The following is a 24,683-nucleotide window of genomic DNA, read 5'->3' as shown; positions in this document are numbered from 1 at the left end:
AGATATAATCTCAAAAAAAAAAGCCTCTGAGTGTCAATACAGTACAAGAGAGATGGGAGATTCTTAAGGAAATGAAATTCTGATTATATAATCACAAACAGTCCTAAAGAGATGGGAAAACAGTTAAAGAAACCAACTCAATTTTTCTGGGCAGCTCGGATTTTTACAAGTATACATACAAAAGAAGACAGTTAATTATGAATACGAAACATTGGTATGAACCGGTAAGAAAAGTATCACAAAGCCTAGTAAGAACCGAGGTTTCCAAAAATGCTAATAAAATAACAACAACAACAACAACAACAACAACAAAAAACAACTAAAGTTATGCTCAGAACAAGAAAATAATCTGTTAGGAGAAAGATAACGTTAACTGATAACAAAGAGAAGGAAGAGTTTCTCAAAAACAATTCTGCGTTTGTCTTTTCCATCTGTAAGTATGGCTCTCAAGTTGGAAACAACAAAAAAATAAAAAGAAACGGAAGTCTGTGACAGTTAAAGAGAGGGTACTAGAACTCAAGTTTATTTAAGCATATAGAAGACTCCACAAATTAAATCTCAAGGTCTGGGGAAAAAAACTTCAAATACAGAAAAATTAAAAATAAAACAGTACTGCCCTGATTTTTTCTGTGACCACTTATCCTCAAGTTCTCACTGCCCTGATTTTTAAAAAGGGAAGGAGGACAGGTTACAGAAAATATAGAAAGGTTAGCTTAACATTGGTCTCTTAAAAATTTCCAGAAAAAGGCATCAAGTGTGTGACTTCTAAATATTTGGAATTTAAAAGGCCAAGACTAGGTACTGAGTCAACAAGTAGGTGAGAAAAATCAAAATTAACTGAATTTTCTTTTTTGACAAAGTTTTCAATAAGTCTGAATAATGTCTGGCAATGCCACAGAATGCTACGGCAGTGAACCTTGATTTTTCATGACCACCTTGTAAGTGAGAAGTGTAGGCGGGACAACAGTAGAAGTAAATTCACAGTTGCTTAAAGAGTTCTTTCTGAAGCATAATAGAAACAGTGTCTAGTAGTGAGCCAACCACAGGTTTTTATCTCTGGTCATGTCCTGGTCAATATTGTTTTCGGTGACCATAATGAATATTAGAAAGCTTATTTATTTGTACAAGATGATAAGCTAAAAGGGACAAAAAATACTCCAAAATTCAAAAAGATTCTGGTAAGCTGGTATAATGAATTTAAACCAAAAAAATGATACTTCACAGGAATAAACCACTCCTGCATTTAAGTTTAAAATATAATGTCTAAATACATAGATAACTGTTTGGTAGAGAGCTTGTTTGGTGGTAATTTGCATGAAAAAGAACTTTATATTTTAGTGATTTAGACTCAGTGAATTTGTTCTTAAAAACTTATGAAATTTTACACTGTATATTCAAAGGTCAGAATTTCTAGGAAAAAAACTGTTTTGTGAGCTACTGAAATGGCCAATTAAGGAGCTAAAGTGTAAACTTAGCTTTAGAGCATTTTAAAATAATTTTATGGGCCTTTTGAGACCCACTCAAACTGCAATGACATCTCTAGTATTTGTAAATCCAAATCATATAAAACAGTGTCTATCTACAACTCTCACAGACACGAAATCAAAAAAAGAATTATATATTGAGGTTTTTTTTAGTCAATTTAATATTGAGCAGAAAGAACAAATGAAATTAGGGTAACAAAGAAGTTTCTTTCTAAAGATACTTTTTTTTGTGTTTTGAAACTATGTTCTTTACTCTAGAGAACTTTCAGAAACTTCTCTGTAATTAGTACTTGAAGGGTTAGGCCCAGGTATTATCTACTAAAAATAAAGACTACATGGCAGAGTATCAGATTCACTCTTCTGCAATTCTCCTTTATGCCAAAGAATCTTTACTCAATGTAATGATAAAATGAGAAAGGAAAGGTCAGAAAAATTTAGTCTATTCATAAGCTTATAGAATATAGACACAGACCCATAGTCTATACATAAACTTTTTGATACTACTTCAGAGCTGTTATGCATTGTGAAAACTCAACTGATACTGAAAGAAACACTTTGACATTTGTAAATTCTCCGGTATAATCTAAGCACTAAAACAAAAAACAAAACAACAAAAAAAACACACTACTTGGTAGATTTCAGTGTATTAATAAATTACACAAAGACATCTTAAGCTAAACTTTATAAAAAGACTTAACTAGGAGTATTAAATAACCTATTCAGAGACTCATGAAATTCTATCCTACATAAAATACTAAAATATACAACTTTTAAAGCTTTAATGGGAAAAATTTTTTTTTGTATATCTCATCTATTCTAATGTCAAGTGATTTATAAAGAAGAAATCTGTAGGAGCAAAAGCATTAATAACAAAGAATTTATATACATACAGAAATGTACAGTCTTCTGGAAAGGAGTTTCCATATGATGTAGAGGGAAATGCATTGGATTGGTTTTCCTGTTCCTTCTGAGTCACAGGCATATGTTCTACACAAAAAAATACAAATGTGAGCAACAAATATACCAAGTTAAAAACCATTTGCTATAAGTATCCAAGTAATATGTTCATTGACTAGAGTCTGCCCATATGGATCCCTAAAATATGCAAACATATTAAGGTTTCAAGATTGAGGCAAAAGATTAAATGTCAGTATTTTCAAAAATATTAATAAAATAGGATAAAACACTGAGGACAGAAAACATTTCTACTGTAGAAACTCTAGTTTGGCCTGAACTTGATTTGAAGCTTAACCAATCTTTAAGGTGGACATTGAGTATCCCTGCTTCTGCATGCATTTTATAGAGAAATCACATAATTCTTAAAGGCTCTATAAAAGTCAGAAAATGAAAAATTTATGTACCTTTTGTTTTCCTATTGCTCTACAACTACTTTGGCGAGGGGATGAAGTATCTGGGTATCTCTTTTGATCTAGTTTTCACATTTCTTCTTTTTTTTGAGACAGAGTCTCATTCACTCTGTTGCCCAGGGTGGAAGGCAGTGGTGTGATCTTGGCTCACTGCACCCTTCACCTTCTAGGTTCAAATGATTCTCCTGCCTCAGCCTCTCCAGTAGTTGGCATTACAGGCGTGCAAAACCAAACCCAGCTAATTTTTGTAGTTTCAGTAGAGACAGGGTTTTATCATGTTGGTCAAGCTGATCTTGAACTCCTAAGTGATCTGCCCACCTGGGCCTCCCAAAGGGCTGGCATTACAGGCATGAGCCACTGTGCCTGGCCCACTATATTTATTTTCTAATAAAAAAATTATAACTTACTTTCCCCCTCAAAAAAAATTTAATAAAAGGATATTGTATTTCAAGGTTGCTCCGTGGCTAACTGAAAAATATCTGTCTTTAATTTTCCAAGTAAAGAAAGGTTTAAAATCTGATAGCTGAGCCAAGCACAAGGTTCATGCCTATAATCCCAGCACTTTGGAAGGATGAATGGGAGGATTACTTGAGGCCAGGAGTTCAAGGGCCCCCTGAGCAACAGAACAAGGCCCTGTCTCTACAAGAAAAAAAAAAAAAAAAGAAAAAAGTTAGCCAGGCATGGTGGTGCATGCCCGTAGTTCTAGCTATTTGGGAACTGAGGTGGGAGCACTGCTTAAGCCCAGGAGTTGTAGGCTGCAGTGAGCTATACTTGCACCACTGCACTCCAGCCTGAGCGACAGAGAAAGACCCCATCTCTAAAATAAATGAATAAATAAAAATTTGATAGTTGAAGAGAGCTATGTAAAAATAAAATAAAAATTTAGGACCTTCCAAATTTATTATGCCAAAGGGAAAAGTTAAGCCCTGAAAGATGACTCATGTAACATGATTATTTTTTTCTTTGGTGCATGATCATTGCTTTCTGACTTCTGTGTTGAGATGTTACACATTAACTAGACTCCCTATTCTTTTTTTTTTTTTTTAAAGACACAAGGTCTTGCTCTGTCACCCAAGCTGGAGTACATTGATGTGATCATGGGCAACTCCACACCCGACTAATTTTTAAAATTGTTTTGTAGAGGTAGACTCTCACTATGTTGCCTGGTCTTGAACTCCTGGACTCAAGTGATCCTGCCACCTCAGCCTTCCAAAGTTCTGGGATTACAAGCCTGAGACACCATGCCTAGCTAAGATTCCCTATTCTTTATTCAGACTTAGTCTAAATGATATGAAGAAAGAGACCCTTGTGACCGTTACCTGTTTACAACAGCATGTTGGCCAACCCGCTTAGAGTGTAATCAAAAGTAGCCAATCAAATATCTGTATGTTATCCTTTGCACAAAAATGCGGTAATCCTGTTCAACACCTCTGTTTTGCCTATATAAATAATCCTCATTTCTCCCCACACCAGAAGCATTTATCACCATTCTTTGGTATAGTACCAGTCCGCAGATGGCTACCCTTACGCTTTGCACCTGAATAAACTCTCTCAAAATTAGATTCTGGGCTGGGCATGGTGGTTCACACTTGTAATCTCAGCACTTTGGGAAGCTGAGGCGGGCGGATCACCTGAGGTCAGGAGTTCGAGACCAGCCTGGCCAACATGGTGAAACTCTGTCTCCACTAAAAATACAAAAATTAGCCTGGTGTGGTGGCAGGTGCCTGTAATCCCAGCTACTCAGGAGGCTGAGGCAGGAGAATCGCTTGAACCCGGGAGGCGAAGGTTGCAGTGAGCCAAGATTGTGCCACTGCACTCCAGCCTGGAGGACAAGTACAAGACTTCATCTCAAAAAAAAAAAAAAAATTAGATTCTGACCCTTTTGATTATTTTAGGTTCACAGCTGTAACTGATTAGAAATCAATTTTACGAATTAAGAGTTTGACTTTTCCTCCAGCTAATTTATTTTCATGAGTTACATAAACCTGTATTAACAAATATGAGCAAAATAAATGTATATAAGCATAGTTGGAAATAGGATTTACTCAAAAACATGGAGATTTAGTCATTAGATAAAAGAGGAAAGGTAAATAATTTCTCTCAAGAAAATACTATCCAATCCTTCATATGGAGACAGAGGAAATATTGACAGTTACACATCATCAAGAAAAATAAACATAATTAGCAGTTCGATGACAGCCTGGGGAGTGTAGGTTGGATCCAGGACAGCTTGTTTTGACCTCAACACAAAGTTCTTTTGTTTCTCTCATTCTCAACATTCTTTTTAAAATAAATGCTAGCATGAAACTTTTTTTTTTTTTTTTAAAAAGACAGGGTCTCACTCTTTTGCCTAGGGTGGAAGGCTGGAATGCAGTAGTGTGATCCCAGCTCACTGCAGATTTGATTTCCTGGGCTCAAGCGATCCTCCTATCGCAGCCTCTTGAGTACCTAGGACCACACATACATATCACCACAGCCAGCTAATTTTTTTTTTTTTATTATCTGTAGAGATGAGGTCTCATTGTGTTGCCCAGGTTGGTCTCAAACTCCTGAGCCAAAGTGATCCTCCCACCTCGGCCTCCTAAAGTGCTTGGATTACAGGCCTGAGCCACTGCATCCAGCCCACATGAAACTTTATTACCAAAGGTTTTCAATCCTTACATTTGCCAACAATGTCAATTACATAACTCTCCCCAACTGTTTACTTAAAAACACTTCACCACTAGCAAATAAATATACTCTTATCTTGATGCATTTGTTACATCTCAGAGGGACAAACTATATAAAAATACGAAATTATAATATTCAGCATTTCTATGATAAAATTATTTTCTTAAAAGACCCCAAACAAAAACCAACTGACTTTTTGTGGAAAAAAGTTTCTTCAGAATGAAAAGAAATCTTTAGAATTAGTTGTTACCATTTTTCTTGGTAACAAGTGAGGTTAAAAGCCTCTCCCTTGCAAAACTAAATATAATTCGTTAAGGATTGTCCAGATGAGATATAGTAGCATAAAAATTATTTTGAATTGAAGACATCTGAGAATGAACAAATATAGGAAAAGGCTTTCTCTGGAGTTCCCTTATCTGTCTAAAAATAGATCCTCTCAAAAAGGAACTCAATTGTCATAAATCTCCTCCCAGAAGTTTCATCAACCAGGAATGATTTCATCTTATCAGGGAGAACAGAGGCAGTCAGTACTATACTCAGACACTCTTACAAATCTCCCACTTATTCTTGTAGGGCCCATTTATCTTTGAAGTCATGTGTTCTTCCAGAAGTGCTCCTCTGCCCCTCCTTTTCACCTATTAGGGTGGTATAATGTGCTCTCAAATCTCACCAGTGCTTTGGGTATTCACTTCTTTCTGTGATGCTCCTGTGAGGCAGGAAATTAAAGAAAGAAAGAAAAATAAAATTAAAAAGAAAGAGAAATAAGCTTTCCCATTTTAGGACGACTTATCCCAGAGGCAGCAACAGGCACAGCCCAGACCCAGAAAAGGTCTTGATAATACTATCTAAGAAGCCAGGACACAAAGAAATGTGCTCTGGGACTCTCCCAGCACTCCCTCAACATAGGGAGGAGAAAAACAAATTTTCCTTTCTCTTATGGTATGAGTGTATAGATTCCTGTTCTCTGTAACTAGTAACTTCAAGTATTCTGTTTTATCTAAACAGTGGAGTGAAGGTCATGAGCTTTCTGAGCAGGCCTGAGTTACAGCCACCTGGGCACCATAGTGAAGGTCATGGAATAAGCTGTGCTAGGCACTAGAGAAAAACCTAGATAACAGACATCTGGGCTGCAGAGCAATGGTCATGTGTAATCCTGAGTCATGAACCTGTCACAATTTGATTAACTATCTTTGTTCTGCCTCTGTATCATTGCTTTCGCGCCACTACGCTTCGTGCCATTGTAAGCTTGTTTCTGGCTAGCCCACCCCCTTGTATATAAAAGTCAACTGCTGTCTTTGTTCTGGGCCCAGTTTTTGTATGTTAAGTCTGCTGGGTCTGAGTGCACTCAATAAAGATCCTCCTGTATTCACCCTAAGATCTCTCTGGTCCTCCTAATTCCCGCATATAAAATTAAAAGTTGGCCAGGCGCAGTAGCTCATGCCTGTAATTCCAACACTTTGGGAGGCCAAGGCAAGCAGTTTGCCTGAGCTCAGGAGTTCGCAACCAGTCTAGGCAACATGGTGAAACCCTGTCTCTACTAAAACACACAAAAAAATTAGCCAGCTGTGGCGGTATGAGCCTGTTGTCCCAGCTACTTGGGAGGCTGAGGCAGGAGAATTGCTTGAACCCAGGAGGCGGTGGTTGCAGTGAGCCGAGATACCACCACTGTACTCCAGCCTGGGTGAGAGAGCAAGACCTCGTCTCAAAAAAAAAGAAAAAAAAATTAACACATTTGTTTATGTCTCTTCTCCTGTTAATCTGTCTTCTATCTTTTGTTACAGCCCTTATCCTCCAGCCACTGAGATAAAATTTTTCCTCCCCTACAATTCTGAGGGTTACTGAAGGATACTGTGAAAGGAAGACTGTTTTCTTCAAGAAACTACTCTTCCAAAGCTATGGCTACTGAAATTAAGGATACTTTTGAATACCAAATGGTTTACTTAAAATAGACTGGTGATGCTAGACTATATTTTCTGAGATTTAAAAGCCTGAAGACTCCAAATTATAAAAGACAAAAATCATTAAAATTTATTGACAACATCTAACAGCATTAATATAAACCTAGTAAATACTGTACTTCCTCAAAACTTCAGCAAATGTGTGATAGACTAAGATTTATGGAATGGTGATTGATCCTGTTAAAATGTAACATCATAAGAAATATATATTTGGTTTCTGCCCTGGCTTCTGACATAATTCCTAAAACCCTTCTAATTTCAAGTAACAGGTGTGAGAGGAGCATCTTCTGTTTTAATATTTGTCTTAGTCCCCAGTTCCTGACATAAGAACTTCTGAGACCCTTGGAATCTCCAGTAGTGGTAAGAGCGTCTTTTGTATGCTAATGACTACTGAGAGGTGAGGTGTCCCTAGACAGCTTCAGAATGGGGGCTGGTTGTCAGAAAGACCAAGGCACTTCTGACAAAGGCATGGTTAAAGAGTTGGCACTTTCATCCCTACCCTTTCCACCCCCATATCCAGGGAAGAGAAAGAGGCAGATTAAGCAAATCACCAATGGGCTGATGACTGAATCATGCCTATGTAATGAGACCTCCACAAAACCCCCGAACAACAGGGTTCAGAGAGCTTTCAGACTGGTGAATGCATCCACATACTGGGAGGGTGGTACACCCCAAAACTCCACAGAGACAGAAGCTTCCAGAGACAGGCCCTTCCAGACTTTGCCCTGTGTACCTCTTCACCTGGCTATTCATTGGTATCCTTTACAATACCATTTATAATAAACTGGTAATCGTAAGTGCTTCTGTGAGTTCTATAAGCCATTATAGCAAATCATGGAATATGAGGAGGGGGTTGTGGGAACCTCTGATTTGTAGCCAAGTCAGTCAGAAGTACAAGAGGCCCAGGGATTGTGACCAGTGTCTGAAATGGGAGCAAGTTGGTGGGAATGAGCCCTTAATCTGTGGGATCTGTGCTAACTCTGGGTAGCACTAAGTGTCAGAACTGAATTAAATTTTAGAACACAACATCCATTGGCGTCCACAGAATACTGGAGAATTGCATGGCATGGAAAACCCACATTTGGTGTCAGAAGTTTTGAGAGAAGAGAAACAGTTTTTCTTTAGTATATTATCTTTGATCCTTCTAAACTGATTTAGAGCTTGGAAGACTGATGGTCTAAAAGCAATCTAGAAATAAAAGATTTACCCACCATCTTATCTACACAAGAATATATCTTTCAAGTATTGTTCTTCACAGAAAGCGGATATATAGTGATTTAAAGGTACAATTCTATTTGCCCTCTTTAAAAGAGAAATTTTTCCCCCGCAAAGAAGACACACATTTGTTAATTCTTTCCCTAGGATGCTTAGTTGGATGTGCATTTACTGTCTCTAGATGGGTAGGACTTTTCATTTAACAGAGGAAACTGTGATTTACGTAACTTAGAAATGTGGATGTTAGATTTTATTTTAAATTATCTTTAATTAGCCCGACCTATTAAAGCTATCCTGCTTCATGGCAAGAAAGTATCAGAGAATACTCTACATTGGGAATAGAGATGTACATACCCTTTATTGATGTTGAACTGTTAATTATAGTTGCTTCATTCACTAGAATCATTGCTTGGATGTATTCTGTTAAAGACAGAAAAACAGCATCACCATTACCGTTATTCATGGTGCCAGCTACTGTGCTGAACAATTTACATATTTTATCTCATTTAATCTTCACTACTCCCTGAGAGGTTAATAGTACTATCTGCATTAGAGACAAAAGAAACTGAGGCTCAGAGGTTAAGCTATTTATTCCAGGACATTCAGCTAGGAAGTAGTACAACTGGATTAGAATCTAGATTTATCTGACTTATGGAGGATTGAGAAGGAACATTAAAATGAAAAACAGTGCCAATTTTTTTTGATAAACACATAATAATAATGTCATAAGAACATCCAGAAAGTATTAAAAATAATCTGGAGAAAAATTTGCTTCAAAACCGTATGTCCTGATGGATTGAGGACGATTCCATCTTAAAGTCTTACGTTCTATAACCAACCAGGGTTGACAACAAACAAATAGAAAAAATAAAAACTTGGATGACTGAACTAACTGCCTATGTAGAACACAAATTTTGCTTTCAGAAGACTGGCAGAGTAAGTTCTGTTTAAAGCAGGCAAAATAAAGTTATATGTACTTTTACACATACATATGAAAATACTAGTTGTCTCTGAATGTGGAATAATTTTTCCTTGTTATATTTTTCTGTAAGTGTCAAATGTTACTTTTGCAACATTCCCCTAAAAAAAAGATAAACAAGAGAAAAAGTAGTTTGAGATAAAAAGAAATTCAGTAGGTATTATTCAAAAGTAATTATATCCACCTACTTTTACAAACAGCAATATTAGAAATAGAATGACACTATACTGCCAGAGAGAAATATTTAGTATTAAACATATTCAAAGTTTTTATTGCTTCATACCTTTATTGGTGGCAGACCCATCTTTGATCTTTTGTTTCAGTGACTGCAGCACATTTTGTACTTGTTCAAAAATGAAGTCCACTTTTCCATCATCTTCTAGCTCCATCCAGAAAGTTTTTGCATCGCCTAAAATTAAAATAAGTGACTAGCCTAAGAGCTAATAGAAAAATACTGTAATTTATCTAAGGAACATGTTATAGAACAATCTACTTGGTTTCTAAGTAAGATCAAGACTCATCTGGTCTATCATTTTCCTTGAGGAAAATATTTTAGTAATGTTTCCTTACAAAGAGCTAGAAACAATATGATCTAAGTGTCTCACCCATTTCTGTTAATTTTTAAAATATATATTGAAAACTTTAGTGACACTTTCTTGACTAGAAAACGGAAGAAAGACTTCACTGGAGAGTGGTTGTGAGGTATATGTATAGATTATACATACACTTTTAAAAGTCTTAGGGATATAATCTCCACTGAGTGTGGTTTCAGAATGAGACAACTCAATGGCTGCTGAAATAACTAAATGTTCAACAATATTGCTTTTAAAAAAAGTCTTCTGTACGTTTAATTGCATGAAGCAAATTAATGTTTAAAGTTTTACAGAGAAAGTTACATAAATGAGCCAACATTTCTGATGCCCAGTAAGCTAATACTTTGAAATTTTCCTAAAGAAACAATCCTTTCAAACTTGAAAACATAAGAAAAACAATTATAAGTAGGCAAAAGCTAAATCTCACATCATGTTTAAAAGTAACAAAAATACCTAAAATGCTAAGCATAATTCATTTATACAATGTTACAATGTATAAAATTATGTAAAATCAATGAATAGGGCCTTAAGCAAAGGAGAGACATAGTAATAATTACATTTTAGAAAGGTCACTGGAGTAGGCACAGGGAGGATTAATGAGTAGACAGTCCAGATGGCTTACAAAAAATACATTTTCCTTAACACAAGTTAAACCCAGAACTTCCAAGTTTGGCAAAGAAGGGAGAATTTGCATAAGGGGCTTAGGTATCAAAGTCTCAATTTCTGCCGGGAAAGTCACCTTTCCCAAAGGGGACTTTGGCTAATTAGTGCTGCTGCCAACACAGCAGCCTCTGGAGGGGTGTTGTTTTCCTACTAATACTTTGGCCTGATGTATACTACGTAAGACTAAGCTTACTTCTAATTCCCCATAGCACAGCTCAAACAAGATTTCAAGATTTTAAACAAGAGCAATGTGAGAGGACAAAATGGATGAGAACTGGTGCTTAAAAGGCAGGTAGGGGCATGACAACGAAGGCCCTATGTGCCATGCTAGGCAACTTTTATATGGAAAGCTACCCAAGAGGTATATGGATCTTATGATGTGATTAGTTATGTTTTCCAGAAAGATCACTCAGGTAGCAGTGGGAGAAGTCATGAATGATTTCCACTTTTTGCCTCAGGCAATCATATGGACAATAATGCTATTCAGTAAGGTACGAATAAAGGTAGAGGGACAGGTGAAAAATTCAAGTAGTAAGAGGCTCTCTGAACAAACTGGATGCATAGGCTCTAGAGTAAGATCTGGTTCAGAAATACAAATTGGAGTCATTAACATACAAATACTTGCTGATGCCATAGAGTAGACGTAATTCCATAGGGAGAACATACAGAATAAGAAGGGTCTTATGTAGAACATGAACAATACAAGGAAAAGGAACTATAGAGACTGAGGTGGAAGAGAAACCCAGGAAAGCAGTATCTCAGAAGCCAAGGAAAGAAGAAGAGTGGTGATTAACAACCTAGGCTTTGGAGTTCAAGTGTAGTTGGGTCTGAATACTAGTTCTGACCCATTTATTAACTGTGTGACCACATCTATAAAATGGAAATAAACTGGGCACAGTGTCTCAGGCCTGTAATCCCAGCACTTTAGGAGACTGAGAAAGGAGAATCACTTGAGGCCAAGAGTTCAAGACCAGCATGGGTAACATAGCAAGACCTCATCTCTATAAAAAAATCAGCCAGGTGAGGTGGTACATGCCTGTGGTCCAAGCTACTCAGAAGGCTGAGGCGAGAGGACTGCTTGAGCCCAGGAGTTCTTGGCTGCAGTGAGCAAAAGGGATTAATCTTTCATTGTGGAATTTTAGAGAACAATCAGCTTAATGAGAAAAATATTTTTGTAAAGCAGGGCTTTCTCAGGGTGCCTAAAATCATTAAGTTTTTCACTGATAATTAACAAAAATCACTTTTAGGCAAAATTATTTTTCAAAGCACTTCATAGATTATTGTTACATTTCCCTTCACAGATATGAAGGGAATACTCCTTACTAGGGATTTATCTTTATTAGAGGTGGACACTGAGATGTATTTTGAAGTATTTTGAAGTTTTTTGGAAGTATTTAAAAATAGCCTTTGGTAACATTAAAGCATTCTGGAATCACATATAATTCTGTCCTGTTCTGAAAAAAAAGCAGTGATGCTAAAAGACAGCAATCAGGACTCAATGAATTTTTTTTTTTTTTTTTTTTTCATTTAAAATTGTCTCAGAGGCTAGGTGTGGTGGCTCATGCCTGTAATCCCAGCGCTTTGGGAGGCTGAGGCAGGCAGATCACTTGAGGCCAGGAGTTTGAGACATGCCCGGCCAACACAGTGACACCCCATCTCTACCAAAAACACAAAAAAGTTAGCTGGGCATAGTGGCATATGCCTGTAGTCCCAGCTACTTGGGAGGATGAGGCATGAGAACTGCTTGAACCTAGGAGGCAGAGGTTGCAGTGGGCTGAGATCGTGCCACTGCACTCCAGCCTGGGTAACAGAGCAAAACTCTCACAAAAAAAAAAAAAAAAAGTCTTAGAAATGCCAATACATGCTACTAAATTATTCTGGTAGGAAATACTTAAAATGAGTTATTTAAAAAGTAAACAGAGTAAATGCTCAATCTTGGAACTGATTAATAAAAAGGACATTGGTAATACAATTTAAAAAAACAAAGCCAATCAAAGAAAATACTGAATCTGCTTCTACAATAAATGAATGTAACTAAGCAATTCATATTTATTTGCTCTGGGTTTTAAATAAATATGTTTTTCCTTATGACATCCTTATTATCTCATATTGCTAGGTTTAATTCTCATTAAAATGTCACTTGTTCCTCATGTCTTCCTTCTTGATCAGAGGTAACCAAACTTTCTGATAAATGAAACTAATAGATCCAGTTAACAACTTCTGTGCACAAGGAGACTAAATGAGTATCACAAGAATCATCTGGGTGACTTTGATTTTGACTGTAGACATAGTTACTACAATATAAGCAATTTTAGTTTCTTGCTCCTGATCTTCACTTCTTTGTGCACTGTATGCATGCTCAGCATTATAACCTAGAACTGTAAATATTTCAGTATATTTTATTAGAAGATATTTACAAGGAATACTGGAGCAGGTACTTGAATTGAAGATCAATTCAGGATACTAATATTGCTGGTATTTGCCCCCAGAAATGAAGAATACCATCTGATAACTTCATTATCTGTTCAAACTCTCTTTTTTATTTAGCCAGTTATAACTATTCATTGCAAGACTATAACCATGAGGCAAGAAGTATAGCAGCCTTGTCATGAAGGAAGCCAAGTAAATGGTATAGTTATAGTACGTCTACCAATCTCACTTTAGACAGTCTTTGTAAACAGACAATGATCATGAATAATACTGATCTGAATCATTTGCTAGACAAGTATTTATGAAATACTTACCAAATACATTACTAATGACCTCAGTACACAGAAACATATATAGTGACAGGCTTTAGGGTATTGGTCTAGAGGAACTCTAAGGTATCTTTGAGCCTGTGATTAGCAAAATGTGGTCTGTGGACCCCTAGGACTACCCAAATTATTTCAGAGAATAAACAAGGACAAACTATTTAAAAAATAGTATTAGGACATTTGCTGTTTTTATTGTATTGACATCATCTGATAGTACAAAGGCACTGGTGAGTAAAATTGCTAGTGTCTCAGCATGAATCAAGGTGGTGGCATCAAACTATCAGTAAGTCATTGTGATCTTCACCACCAATTTCATCTAAGTATATCTTTAATGAAACAACATAAATGATTACAATGATTTGCACAGCCATTATAGTATAACGGCTGTCTCAAGAAAAAATACTAGTGGGATTGTTTAACTTATAAGCTAAACTACCTGTTTTTTGTTTTTTGTTTTTAAATGAAAACCATTTTTACTTAAAAGAACCACTGATAAAACTATAGTTTTCCAGACTTGGGTGTCTAGCATATGAGCAAAGTCAGCCTATCACTTGAAGGACAAAACTAACAATATTTGTTGCTAATGATAAAATTCAAGCTACAGGACGAAAATGAGAATTTTGAAAACCTTGTATCTGCCATGGCAAACCTGAAAGTTTCTGAAGAGTTAACCACTTTTAAAATGAGATCAGTAGCAATAATAACAAATGTGATTTTAAAATTATATGATTAAATGTGTCAACATTTGGAAGATCTGCATAATTCTCTGAACCAATATTTTACAAGTGGTCAATACATGATGTAAAATCATACATGGTAAAAGACCTACTCAAAGTGCAAGATAGACCAATGGATTTTAATGTAACAGTGTAAAAAAACTCAATGATATGTCAGATTCCACACTGCAACTAACCTTTAAGGAATGACTACCTGTTAAGTTTTGGAGTCAACAAAGAAAAATATCCACAATTAGATGAAAGGCTATTAAAATACTCTTCCTTCTTCAGCTTCTTGTTTGTGTGAAGCTTGTCTTTTATTCATTTTAACCAAAGGAAGTATCACAGTAGACTGAATGTAGAAGCAGATATGAGAATCTAACAAGCCAGTTATTAAAGATATTTCTAACAATGTAAGACAATGTTATCCTTCTCACTAATATTTTTGCTTTAGAAAATAGTTTTTATTTATATTTTCAACATGCTGGATTTATTATTTTCTTAAAAATGAGACAATATTTTTTGAAACTTTTCAGTTTCAATTTCTATTACAGTAAGTATCAACACATGTTACCCACATAAACAAAAGCTCTTTGGGGTTTTAAATACTCTAAAGAGTATAAAGTCATCCTGAGACCAAAAAAAAATTGAGAACCACTGGCTTAGATCACAGCCTGGTGAAATCAGTACTATGATCTGTATAACAATCCACACATTACATCTATGTTAAAGGCACTCAAACTATTGAGTATGATACTATAACTATAGATGTACAATATTATGCAGTTGTAAAAACCCACAGAATTTTAAAGGGTAAACAATGAACTTTAACGTACGCAAATTTTAAAAATCATTTAGGACGTCACAGATCTCAATAAGGAATGCAGACTATGAAGAGAATCTAACTGTATTAGAAACGTATAAACAACTTCACCAAGGGCTGGGTGGAAAAGGTATTGATCTAAGTAACCTTGGAAATGAGTGGAGTCTGTAAAAATAAAGGCAAAAGTAACTGCACATACTTACTTACTGTACTCTAGTTGATAAAGTATTTTCCCACCTGGGGATGGGTCAAAATTCTTTTTTTTTTTTTTTTTTTTTTTTTTTAGATAGTCTTGCTCTGTCACCCAGTCTGGAATACGGTGGCATGATCTCAGCTCACTGCAACCCCTGCCTCCTGGGTTCAAGCAATTGTCATGCCTCAGCCTCTGGAATAGCTCGGATTATACATAGGCGTGTGCCACTTTATTACTATTATTTTTTTTTTTAGTAGAGACAGGATTTTGCCATGTTTACCAGGCTGGTCTAACTCCTGGCCTCGGCCTTTCAAAGTGCTGGGATTATAGGCATAAGCCACAGTGCCCAGCCAAGGTATATACACTGGAATTGAATGATTAAGTAAATGGATGGTGGGTGATGGGAACTAAGTTTTTTACTACTGGAGTGGGAGCATACAGATAAGGAGAGGAGACTAGAATGATTCATGTGGTAATAGAGTTGGAAACATCAGCATAATTTCATGTTTAGCTTAAGGCAAATACAAACAGTTACATATAGAAATATTTATAGCCATGAGCTATGTATATATGTTAGTGTGTGTGTGTGTATATATATATATATACATACACACACTTCCTTGCTCTGCCAGCTGAAAGGGCCTATAAACAAGGACACTCCGGTAACAACAAATACACCTATCATCCAGATCTTGGTTTCTAACACCTTTTTCTGATAAAAATATCGACAGAACCATTCAATAAATGGCTGACTCTAAGATGGGCAAGAAATACACAAAATGAATCTAGAGCAATCTTTGAGTGCCAAAAAAAATTAAGGAAGTGCTATAAAACAAAGACAAATAAAAAATACCTACACTGATGAGGGTATATCAAAGGGAAACAAGAGCCAACCGAGCAAGGCATGGTGGTTCACGCCTGTAATCCCAGCGCTTTGGGAGGCTGAGGCGGGTGGATCACTTGAGGTAGGAGTTCGAGACCAGCCTGGCCAATATGGTGAAACCCCGTCTCTATTAAAAATACAAAAATTAGCTGGGCGTGGTGGCACACACCTGTAATCCCAGCTCCTCAGGAGGCTGAGGCAAGAGAATTGTTTGAACCCGGGAGGCACAGGTTGCAGTAAGCCAAGATTGCGCCACTGCACATGAGCCTGGGCAACAGAGTGAGACTTCATCTTAAAAAAAACAACAAAGAAAGAGCCAACTAAAAGAGCTCCCAATAGCCTAACTGGGGACAGTTTGAAAAGCAAAATAAATAAAGTAGTACTGACTTGTAACTCAAAGTATAAAATAAATAGCCATGAGTCCATGCTGATATAAATGATTAACTGAATAAATAAATGGGGAAGAAGAGATAAGAGATAAATCTCCCATACAGAAATATTCCAAATATGGGCCGGGCGCGGTGGCTCAAGCCTGTAATCCCAGCACTTTGGGAGGCCGAGATGGGCGGATCACAAGGTCAGGAGATCGAGACCATCCTGGCTAACCCGGTGAAACCCCGTCTCTACTAAAAAAGTACAAAAAACCAGCCGGGCGTGGTGGCAGGCGCCTGTAGTCCCAGCTACTCGGGAGGCTGAGGCAGGAGAATGGCGTGAACCCGGGAGGTGGAGCTTGTAGTGAGCTGAGATCTGGCCACTGCACTCCAGCCTGGGCGACAGAGCGAGACTCCGTCTCAAAAAAAAAAAAAAAAAAAAGAAATATTCCAAATATAATTAATGTAGATATTCCACACTTAAGGAGGGAGGGCAAAAATCCCCACTCCTTAAGTGTGGGCTGCCTATAGTGATTTATTTCCAAAGAGTATAGCAGAGAACAGGAGAAAAAGAGCAACTTTACAGTGGAGAAATTTGAGAACACCACCTACGTTAGCCAGCTCAAGCTCCGTTAATCAAGCTCAATATCAACTCTGAGAAATCATGCTGACAGCATGTTCTCTTGATATGATGTGATGAAAATGACATTTTACCTCTGAGATCACACTCCCCAAAACCCATAACTCCAGTCAAATTATGGAAAAATATCAGACAATAATTCCAACAGAGGGGCATCTTACAAAATATTCGGATACAAAATCCCCAAAAAATCAAAAACAAGAAAAGTCTGACAAACTATCACAGCTAGGAGGAGCCTAAGCAGACATGACAAGTAAATGTAATGTGGTGTCCTGGATGGGATCTTGGAATGGAAAAAGACATCAGGTAAAAACTAAGGTGAATACACTATGGACTTCAGTTAATAATAATGTGCCAATATTGGTTCATTAATTGTAACAAATGTAGCATCCAAATGTAAAATGTTAATCACAGATAAACCTGGGTACTAGGTTACTGGAACTCTGCAATCCTCTCAATTTTTCTGTAACACTAAAAGTATACCTGGCTCACGCCTGTACTCCTAGCACTTTGAGAGGCCAAGACAGGCGGATCATGAGGTCAGGAGTTCAAGAGCAGCCTGACCAACATGGTGAAACCCCGTCTCTACTAAAAATAGAAAAAATTAGCTGGGCATGGTGGCATGCGCCTGTAATCCCAGCTACTCAGGAGGCTGAGGCAGGAGAATCACTTGATCCTGGGAGGAAGAGGTTGCAGTGAGCCGAGATTGCGCCACTGCACTACAGCCTGGGTGACAGAGCGAGACTCCATCTCAAAAAAAAGAAGAAAAAAAAGGTTTTCAAAAAACAGTCAATTTTTTTCACAATTAATGATAAAGACAGTCAAAATTGGTGGCTATATGAGAATAAACCCTTAATTCCCTCTAATTTAGAAAAGTTCCTTGCAATGCAAAACCTTGACAATTCCACATCAGCTTACATTGTCTATATACTTTTAAAGAGTAACAATGTGTTCTTCAACCTACCATTTTTTTCTCCCATTTCTTGATGTCGTTTATAAATATAAAATGCTTCAAAATTAGGTTTATCAAATCACTTTGATTGGAGAGTATCACTGGAATCCAACTGTGGTCTCTATGAAATTTGCAGTCCTCAGACAGAATACATCATTATACCATTCTAAACCTGATATCCTTTGGTACTTGAATTTTCAAATAGAAATTGTGGCTGAAGAAACTTTCAGAAATGAGTGACAGTCCAACCAAAAGACAAGTCCATGAATCTTCATCCCGTGAATATTTGTAGTGGTATCAGATCATTAACATTATCTTTGTAAAAGTAAAAAACAACTCCATCTTTTGGTCCACAAATGGATGAAACATTCTCTAAGGAAAACAATAAAAAACAGTGCATATTTGTAAAGGACTATATATATATAAGGAAATAAGATATTGCTATAACAGCTTGATCTTCTAAAACAGCATGAACCATTACAAAAAACATATGTTATCTGGAAAAAATATGTAAAGTATCGAAAGTAGAAATATTAGAGAAGGCCCACCCAATTCCATCACCCACATTTAATATATTTGTTAGTATTTACATTACTGACAATTAAACTATCTCCATTTTGTAAGTCTTTTATAAAAACTTTTAAAAAGGGGATAATACTAACTACCTCACAGGTTGTTCTGAGGGCAAGACTTAATTACATAGAATAGTGCCTGACATATGAAAGATTCAAGGAATACTGGCAATTATTGTTATTATTTCAGAATGTAGTTTTAAAACAAAATTTGGATTGCAGTATATATAATTTTTTATAATCTTTCATTAAAAACATTTCCTGCATTTCCTCCATCATTAATATTTTAATACGACTGGCTGTACAACATACTTTGGTCAATAACCCATACATTATAGTACATTAAATATTTTAATAATTAAATTTTAATAAAATATTGATTAGTAACATAAACCTCTATTCAATTATTTAGATTGTTTTCCTTTATAGATTAATTTTTAGTATAATAAATAATGATAAAGTAGATATACTTTATACCTATCTCTGGCAATTTCCCTAGGATAACATATCTAGACATAGAGTAACAGGTCAAAAATAGATCAACAATTTAAATTCTCAAGATGTTAGCCAAGATACAGTAAATTCTTCTGCCACTTCTACACCAAACCATGGAAATGTTAGGAGATTTAAAAAATATATATATAGCCATGCTGAAAACAAAAAGGGAACTCTCTAAGGGCCAAGTCTGTGAGGCCTTTCTGGGGAAAGGAAACAGATGGGACGCTATAGAGATGATGGCAACCACAATCACAGCAGCAAAACTATGGGCAGGAATCCTCTCAGAGGAGGTGAATGCACAACTAAGAGTCCTCAAACATCTGAAGAAGGCTACACTATGAAAGAGACTGAGCTAAAGAAGGAAATCTCATCCATGAAATAACATACAATTTTGAAAAAAAGTCAATTAGATAGCTTGGATATAAAAACAGTTGTTGAAATAAACTCAATAGATGACTGAATGACAGAACAGACTCACATGAAGAGCCAGTTAATAAGCTGGAAGACTGATTTGAGTAATTCACCAAGAACCCAGAGCAAAGAAACAAGAGGAGGCACAAAATTGAGAAAATGGAGAGGAGGCAATAATGACCAAGAATTTCTCAGAACTGGAAAACACATAAGCAAACTGAATCCCCTGAGTACCAACCAGTATAAAATTCTTAATACACATCGCTAGACAAACCGTGACTAACTTCAGAATATCAAAACCACAAAGTCTTAGATGTTTCCAGAAAAATGTAGACTATCTAAAAGGAAGGTATATCAGACTAGTAATGAGATTTCTCATCAGAAATGTCAGATGCAAAATGTTAAAGAAAAGTCAGTATGAACTCAGAACTCTATATCCAGCCAAGCTATCTTTCCATACTAAAGATGAAAAAAGAGACATTTACAGACATTCAAAGAGTCACTCAGAGACTGTGAAAGAAATAAGTATCTGATGATGAAAAATGAACCTACAAGAAAGCACTGAGGTATAAGCAGCAATAGTGAGCAAATAAATGAGTAAAACACATTAATGTTAAACATAAACTGAATTTAATAACAAAACAAAAATTCTTAAAGATATAATGAGAGACTATATTCTTTTTTGGAGGAGAGATGGAAGGGATTGTTTCAAGATGACAGAAAGCAAAGCAGAAGCATGCTAAATTCTTTTTACAGGGGCCATATCAATACTGACTAAATGTACACTTTGTTAGGAAAACATAAATTTAAGAACTGTGTTGAAATGTCTACTAAAAAAAAAACTGAACAAAGAAAACTTGGGGCTAACCTCAGTTAAAAATAAAAGTGATTCCAGCGCTTTGGGAGGCCGAGGTGGGCAGATCACCTGAGGTCAAGAGTTTGAGATCAGCCTGGCCAACATGGCAAAATCCCATCTCTACTAAAATTACAAAAATTAGCAGGGTGTGGTGGTGCGCACCTGTAATCTGGGCTACTTGGGAGGCTGAGGGAGGAAAAGTGCTTGAACCCGGGAGGTGGAGGTTGCAGTGAGCCAAGATCACGCCACTGTACTCCAGCCTGGGCAACAGAGCAAGACTGTGTCTCAAAAAACAAGTGGAAAAATAAGGTATAAAAGATACAAAGAGAAGCATATTAAATAATGACAAGAATAAGGTCAAAATATGTCAGTAATCACAATAAAGGTGAATTACCTATTAAAGGACAGACTCTCAGATTGGATGGCAAGCAAAACCTAGATATGATATTTTAAAATAAAAGACCCACTTAAGTTACACAAAATGTCACAGCAAGGCTGAAAATGAAGAGACTGGAAAAAGACGTATCTGCAACTATAAGAAGAAACATTCATATTAAATAAGAGTTGAATATGAAAATCAATGTTGACAGAACAATTCACTGTAAGATTTAATATTCATGAACCTTTATGTACAAATAACATCACTCTGAAATATATAAAGCAAAATTTAAATAAAAGGAAAATGCACAGATCCACAATTTGATAAGAAAGTAACAAATCAAGAAACTGACAGATAAAGTGGGCAAAAAACCAGGGTATAAAGGATTTAAATGACAATTAACAAGCTTAATCCAAAAAATGTATAGAACCCTGCACCCAACAGAAAATACTTCTTGTGGGAGGAAACTGTAGACAAACTTAACTCTCATAAACTACCTGTGGAATGTATAATTTAGTAGAGGTATTTTGGAGGCAAATTTAGCAAGACCTATTAAAACTAAAAATGCTCACAGCTTAAAACCAAGCAATTCCACTTTTACGTATAATATCCTTGACAAATAGTACATGTGCACAAGAAAACACAAAGATTTTCCTTGCAGCATTATTGTATGGCAAAAAACTGGAAACCTAATGTTTTCAAGAGAATGGCAATAAAATGTGCTATACAGCACACATCAAACAAAATAGGATTTAACAAAAAGACCAGTAAAAGAGACAAAGAGAAATATTTTATATTAACAGATCAACTGAGTCATACACTGGAACACTATGCAGCAGCTAAAAGAAACGATCCATAAATAACATAATGACCTATAAATAACATGTACAGGCTGCAAAACCAATGTCAAGAAATAAAGCTACAGAATGATGTAGTATGGTATTTTTCCACTAAAAAAATACAAACGTATATATTCACCTATATAGAATATGTAACAGTATTAAAAGGTGTAAGTATTAAAAACACTTGACAGCTCTGTACCAAAGTCTCCAGCAGGAGTAGGGAGGGAGAGGAGTGAGGGAACATTCCTTCTACAAAACTTTCAAAGAACAGAGAATTTTTATTATATAGGAACTTCCAAGCAGGAAAAATACGGGAAGCTACTCAACTGTTTCTATGAGAAAAATATAACCTTGACACGCAAGAAAAAACTCAAGGTCAAAATCTGGATTGTGCTCTTTATCTACAAGGTATCAATTTTGTAATAAAAGTGTACTTACTTTTTAAAAATTAAGTATATATAAATGTTCAAAAAGGAATTCTTCATTTTAAAGCTTTTTATAGCATATTGTCAAACTCTCTTCCAGAAAGGTTCTACCAATTTATACTTCCACTTAAGCACATTCAGTAATAGTTTTATTTTACTTTTTTTTTAGACATGAGGTCTCATTATATTGCCCAGGGTGGTCTTGAACTCTGGACTCAAGCGATCTGCCCCGCCGGCCTCCCAAAGTGATGGGATTACAGATGTGAGCCACCGTGCACGGCCATAGCTTTGTTTTTTTTGGGACGGAGTCTCGCTCTGTCACCCAGGCTGGGGTGCAGTGACGTGATCTCAGCTCAATGCAGCCTCCGCCTCCCGGGTTCAATCGATTCTCCTGCCTCAGCCTCCCGAGTAGCTGGGATTACAGGGGCCCGCCACCACACGCCTGGCTAATTTTTGTATTTTTAGTAGAGACGGGGTTTCACCATGTTGGCCAGGCTGGTCTTGAACTCCTGACCTGAGGTGATCCGCCCGCCTCAGCCTCCCAAAGTGTGGGGATTACAGGCCTGAGCAACCGCGCCGGCCCGTATCTTTGTTTTTAAGCAGCTCTCAGCAGCGTTCACACCTGAAAATTTGAAAACAACTAAACGTGCAAAAGTGAAACATGTTTCCTGGAGAAAATCTGCAAAATACAATAAAGTATGAAAGAGAAAATTTAAACACCATCCCATCATCCAGAGACAACTAGTGTTAATATTTCAGAGAGTAAATGGGCTTAAAAAACTTTTTTCCCCTTCTTTTTCATTTTGGCATAATAATTAAGCCAGTCTGCTTTGCTTCAATGCATGGTCCCTCTTCGTTTCTAAAAATAGGCCTTAAAAACACACTGACCATTTCCTATCGGCTCCTTACGTTTTAATTATAACGACAGAACCACGGGTTAGTCACGCTTCTAAGTATTTCACGTGTTCTTATTTAATCCCCCTAACAGTCATGTGGGTTACATTGGCAGCTCGTTTGCTGATGAGGAAGCTAAGGCATGTCATACCATAAGTGGCAGACACAAAATAAGGAACCAGGCAGCATGGTTTCAGAGCCTATGCTTTGGTTACTCCATTTGACCTCTTCAAAGTTACTCCTCTCTTTGGCCTCATGCGTTAATATTTACAGAACTCACTGCAGCTTTCCACATGCCAAAGAGCACAGTTAGTTACATATCTTTCCTTACTTAATTACTTATTGGGCTGCGGCTGATAGCGAGTTAGAAGTGTTACTATCTAATCTGAACTCAGTTATCCTGGATGAATGACTGAACTTGCTGTATTTAAGGGCTCGTGTAATCTTACCTGTGAAATGGGCTAGTGGTTAAACCTTCAAGTTCTGCTTCTGGGTTTTATACTGCTGTCCATTTCCTGCCGCCCCTTTGACAGCCTCACGTTCCCAGCAGCTTAGGAATCACCTCATAAAGGCTGCACCCTGAGACAGACAGACAGACAGGCTGAAATGGAGGTTGAGAACTCAGTGCGCCCGCGGCCCCTCCTGCAGCCAGGACTGTACTTGGGTGCCAGGAGAAGGGAGGCTGCAAGGGCTGGGGTCCAGCCCCTGCTCGGGCGGACGAGGCCTCCGCGGCGTTGTCAGGTCCTCCGAACCGCCCGGCTAGAGGAACTGTCGGGGGTCACCCACCGCGGTGCCTTGGTTTCACCTGGCTCCGCTGCGTTTTCTACGCTGCCCGCCTGACCTGGGGAGTGATCTCTGCCAGCTCCGTTGGCGAGGCTGGGTTCCTCCGCGGGTGGGACTCTCCTCTGACGCCAAACCGCCCAGACCCCCCGAGCGCAGGTGCCCTCTGGCCGGGAAGTACTTCACCATTTACTAGCCTTCATCTCAACCACAACAGTCCCGCCTCGCCTCCACCGGGGATAAGGCACGGCGGAACCTCCGCCAGGGACCAGGCCGATCCACCTAAAGCGATCACTACATGGGAGGAGTCGGACGCCGGCCGTCCCACCACCCAGCCTGGAGCCCATTGATTGGTCGCACTCCCTACTGGTTCACGCCTCAGAGACTCGGCGCGCTTACCGCTGGCACCGCAGTGGCGCCCGAGCGCGCCGCCTCTCGATTGGCTGCTAGCGCTCTCGGCTTGTATCGCGCTCTCTCGCTGGGCCAATGGAGTTACTCGTAGTCGAGAGGCCGGCATCACTGGAGTGGTGGCGCAGCTGTTTCCTCCGGTAGGTGTGGGGCTGCCATCTTGTGTGTGGCTGGGACTGGGCTTCTTGGGGGTTGAAAACTTATATAGCGTCTCGCCGTAGTGGAGGGGTCCAGAGAGAACACTGGGGTAGAGGAGAGGCCTAAGGGAGGAGACCCAGCGCCTTCTCACATGCGGAAAGGATGGGTTTCCTTCCTGGGCCTGAGTCTCATCCCTGGCTAGAGAGAGCGAGGAGTG

General features: G+C 37.8%; 2 protein-coding genes across 7 annotated transcripts in view; one reads left to right on the top strand and one right to left on the bottom strand.

Annotated features, from left to right (window-relative positions):
* Window positions 1–23,705, bottom strand: part of SETDB2 (SET domain bifurcated histone lysine methyltransferase 2) — a 51,777-nt gene extending 28,072 nt beyond the window's left edge. For 4 of the 5 annotated variants that reach the window (XM_031655846.1, XM_021929623.1, XM_021929622.1 and 1 more), the window contains exons 1-6: window positions 23,590–23,705; window positions 18,276–18,635; window positions 9,957–10,082; window positions 9,049–9,114; window positions 6,192–6,227; window positions 2,375–2,471 (exon numbers count right to left, since the gene is read on the bottom strand). In XM_031655846.1, coding sequence (XP_031511706.1) covers window positions 2,375–2,471; window positions 6,192–6,227; window positions 9,049–9,114; window positions 9,957–10,082; window positions 18,276–18,291 — 341 coding nt within the window. In that variant the 5' untranslated portion in view covers window positions 18,292–18,635; window positions 23,590–23,705. The remainder of the gene's footprint in view (window positions 1–2,374; window positions 2,472–6,191; window positions 6,228–9,048; window positions 9,115–9,956; window positions 10,083–18,275; window positions 18,636–23,589) is intronic. The other variant, XM_021929621.1, reaches the window with a different exon arrangement.
* Window positions 23,706–24,302: 597 nt separating this feature from the next.
* Window positions 24,303–24,683, top strand: part of CAB39L (calcium binding protein 39 like) — a 134,083-nt gene continuing 133,702 nt past the window's right edge. Inside the window, exon 1 of one of the 2 annotated variants that reach the window (XM_017951243.2) lies at window positions 24,303–24,468. The gene's annotated coding sequence lies outside the window, so the exon portion shown is untranslated. The remainder of the gene's footprint in view (window positions 24,469–24,683) is intronic. The other variant, XM_017951244.2, reaches the window with a different exon arrangement.

The sequence above is a fragment of the Papio anubis genome, chromosome 15, assembly GCF_008728515.1.
Source record: "Papio anubis isolate 15944 chromosome 15, Panubis1.0, whole genome shotgun sequence".
Lineage (NCBI taxonomy): Eukaryota > Metazoa > Chordata > Mammalia > Primates > Cercopithecidae > Papio > Papio anubis.
This window is presented reverse-complemented; position numbering and strand designations above follow the sequence as displayed.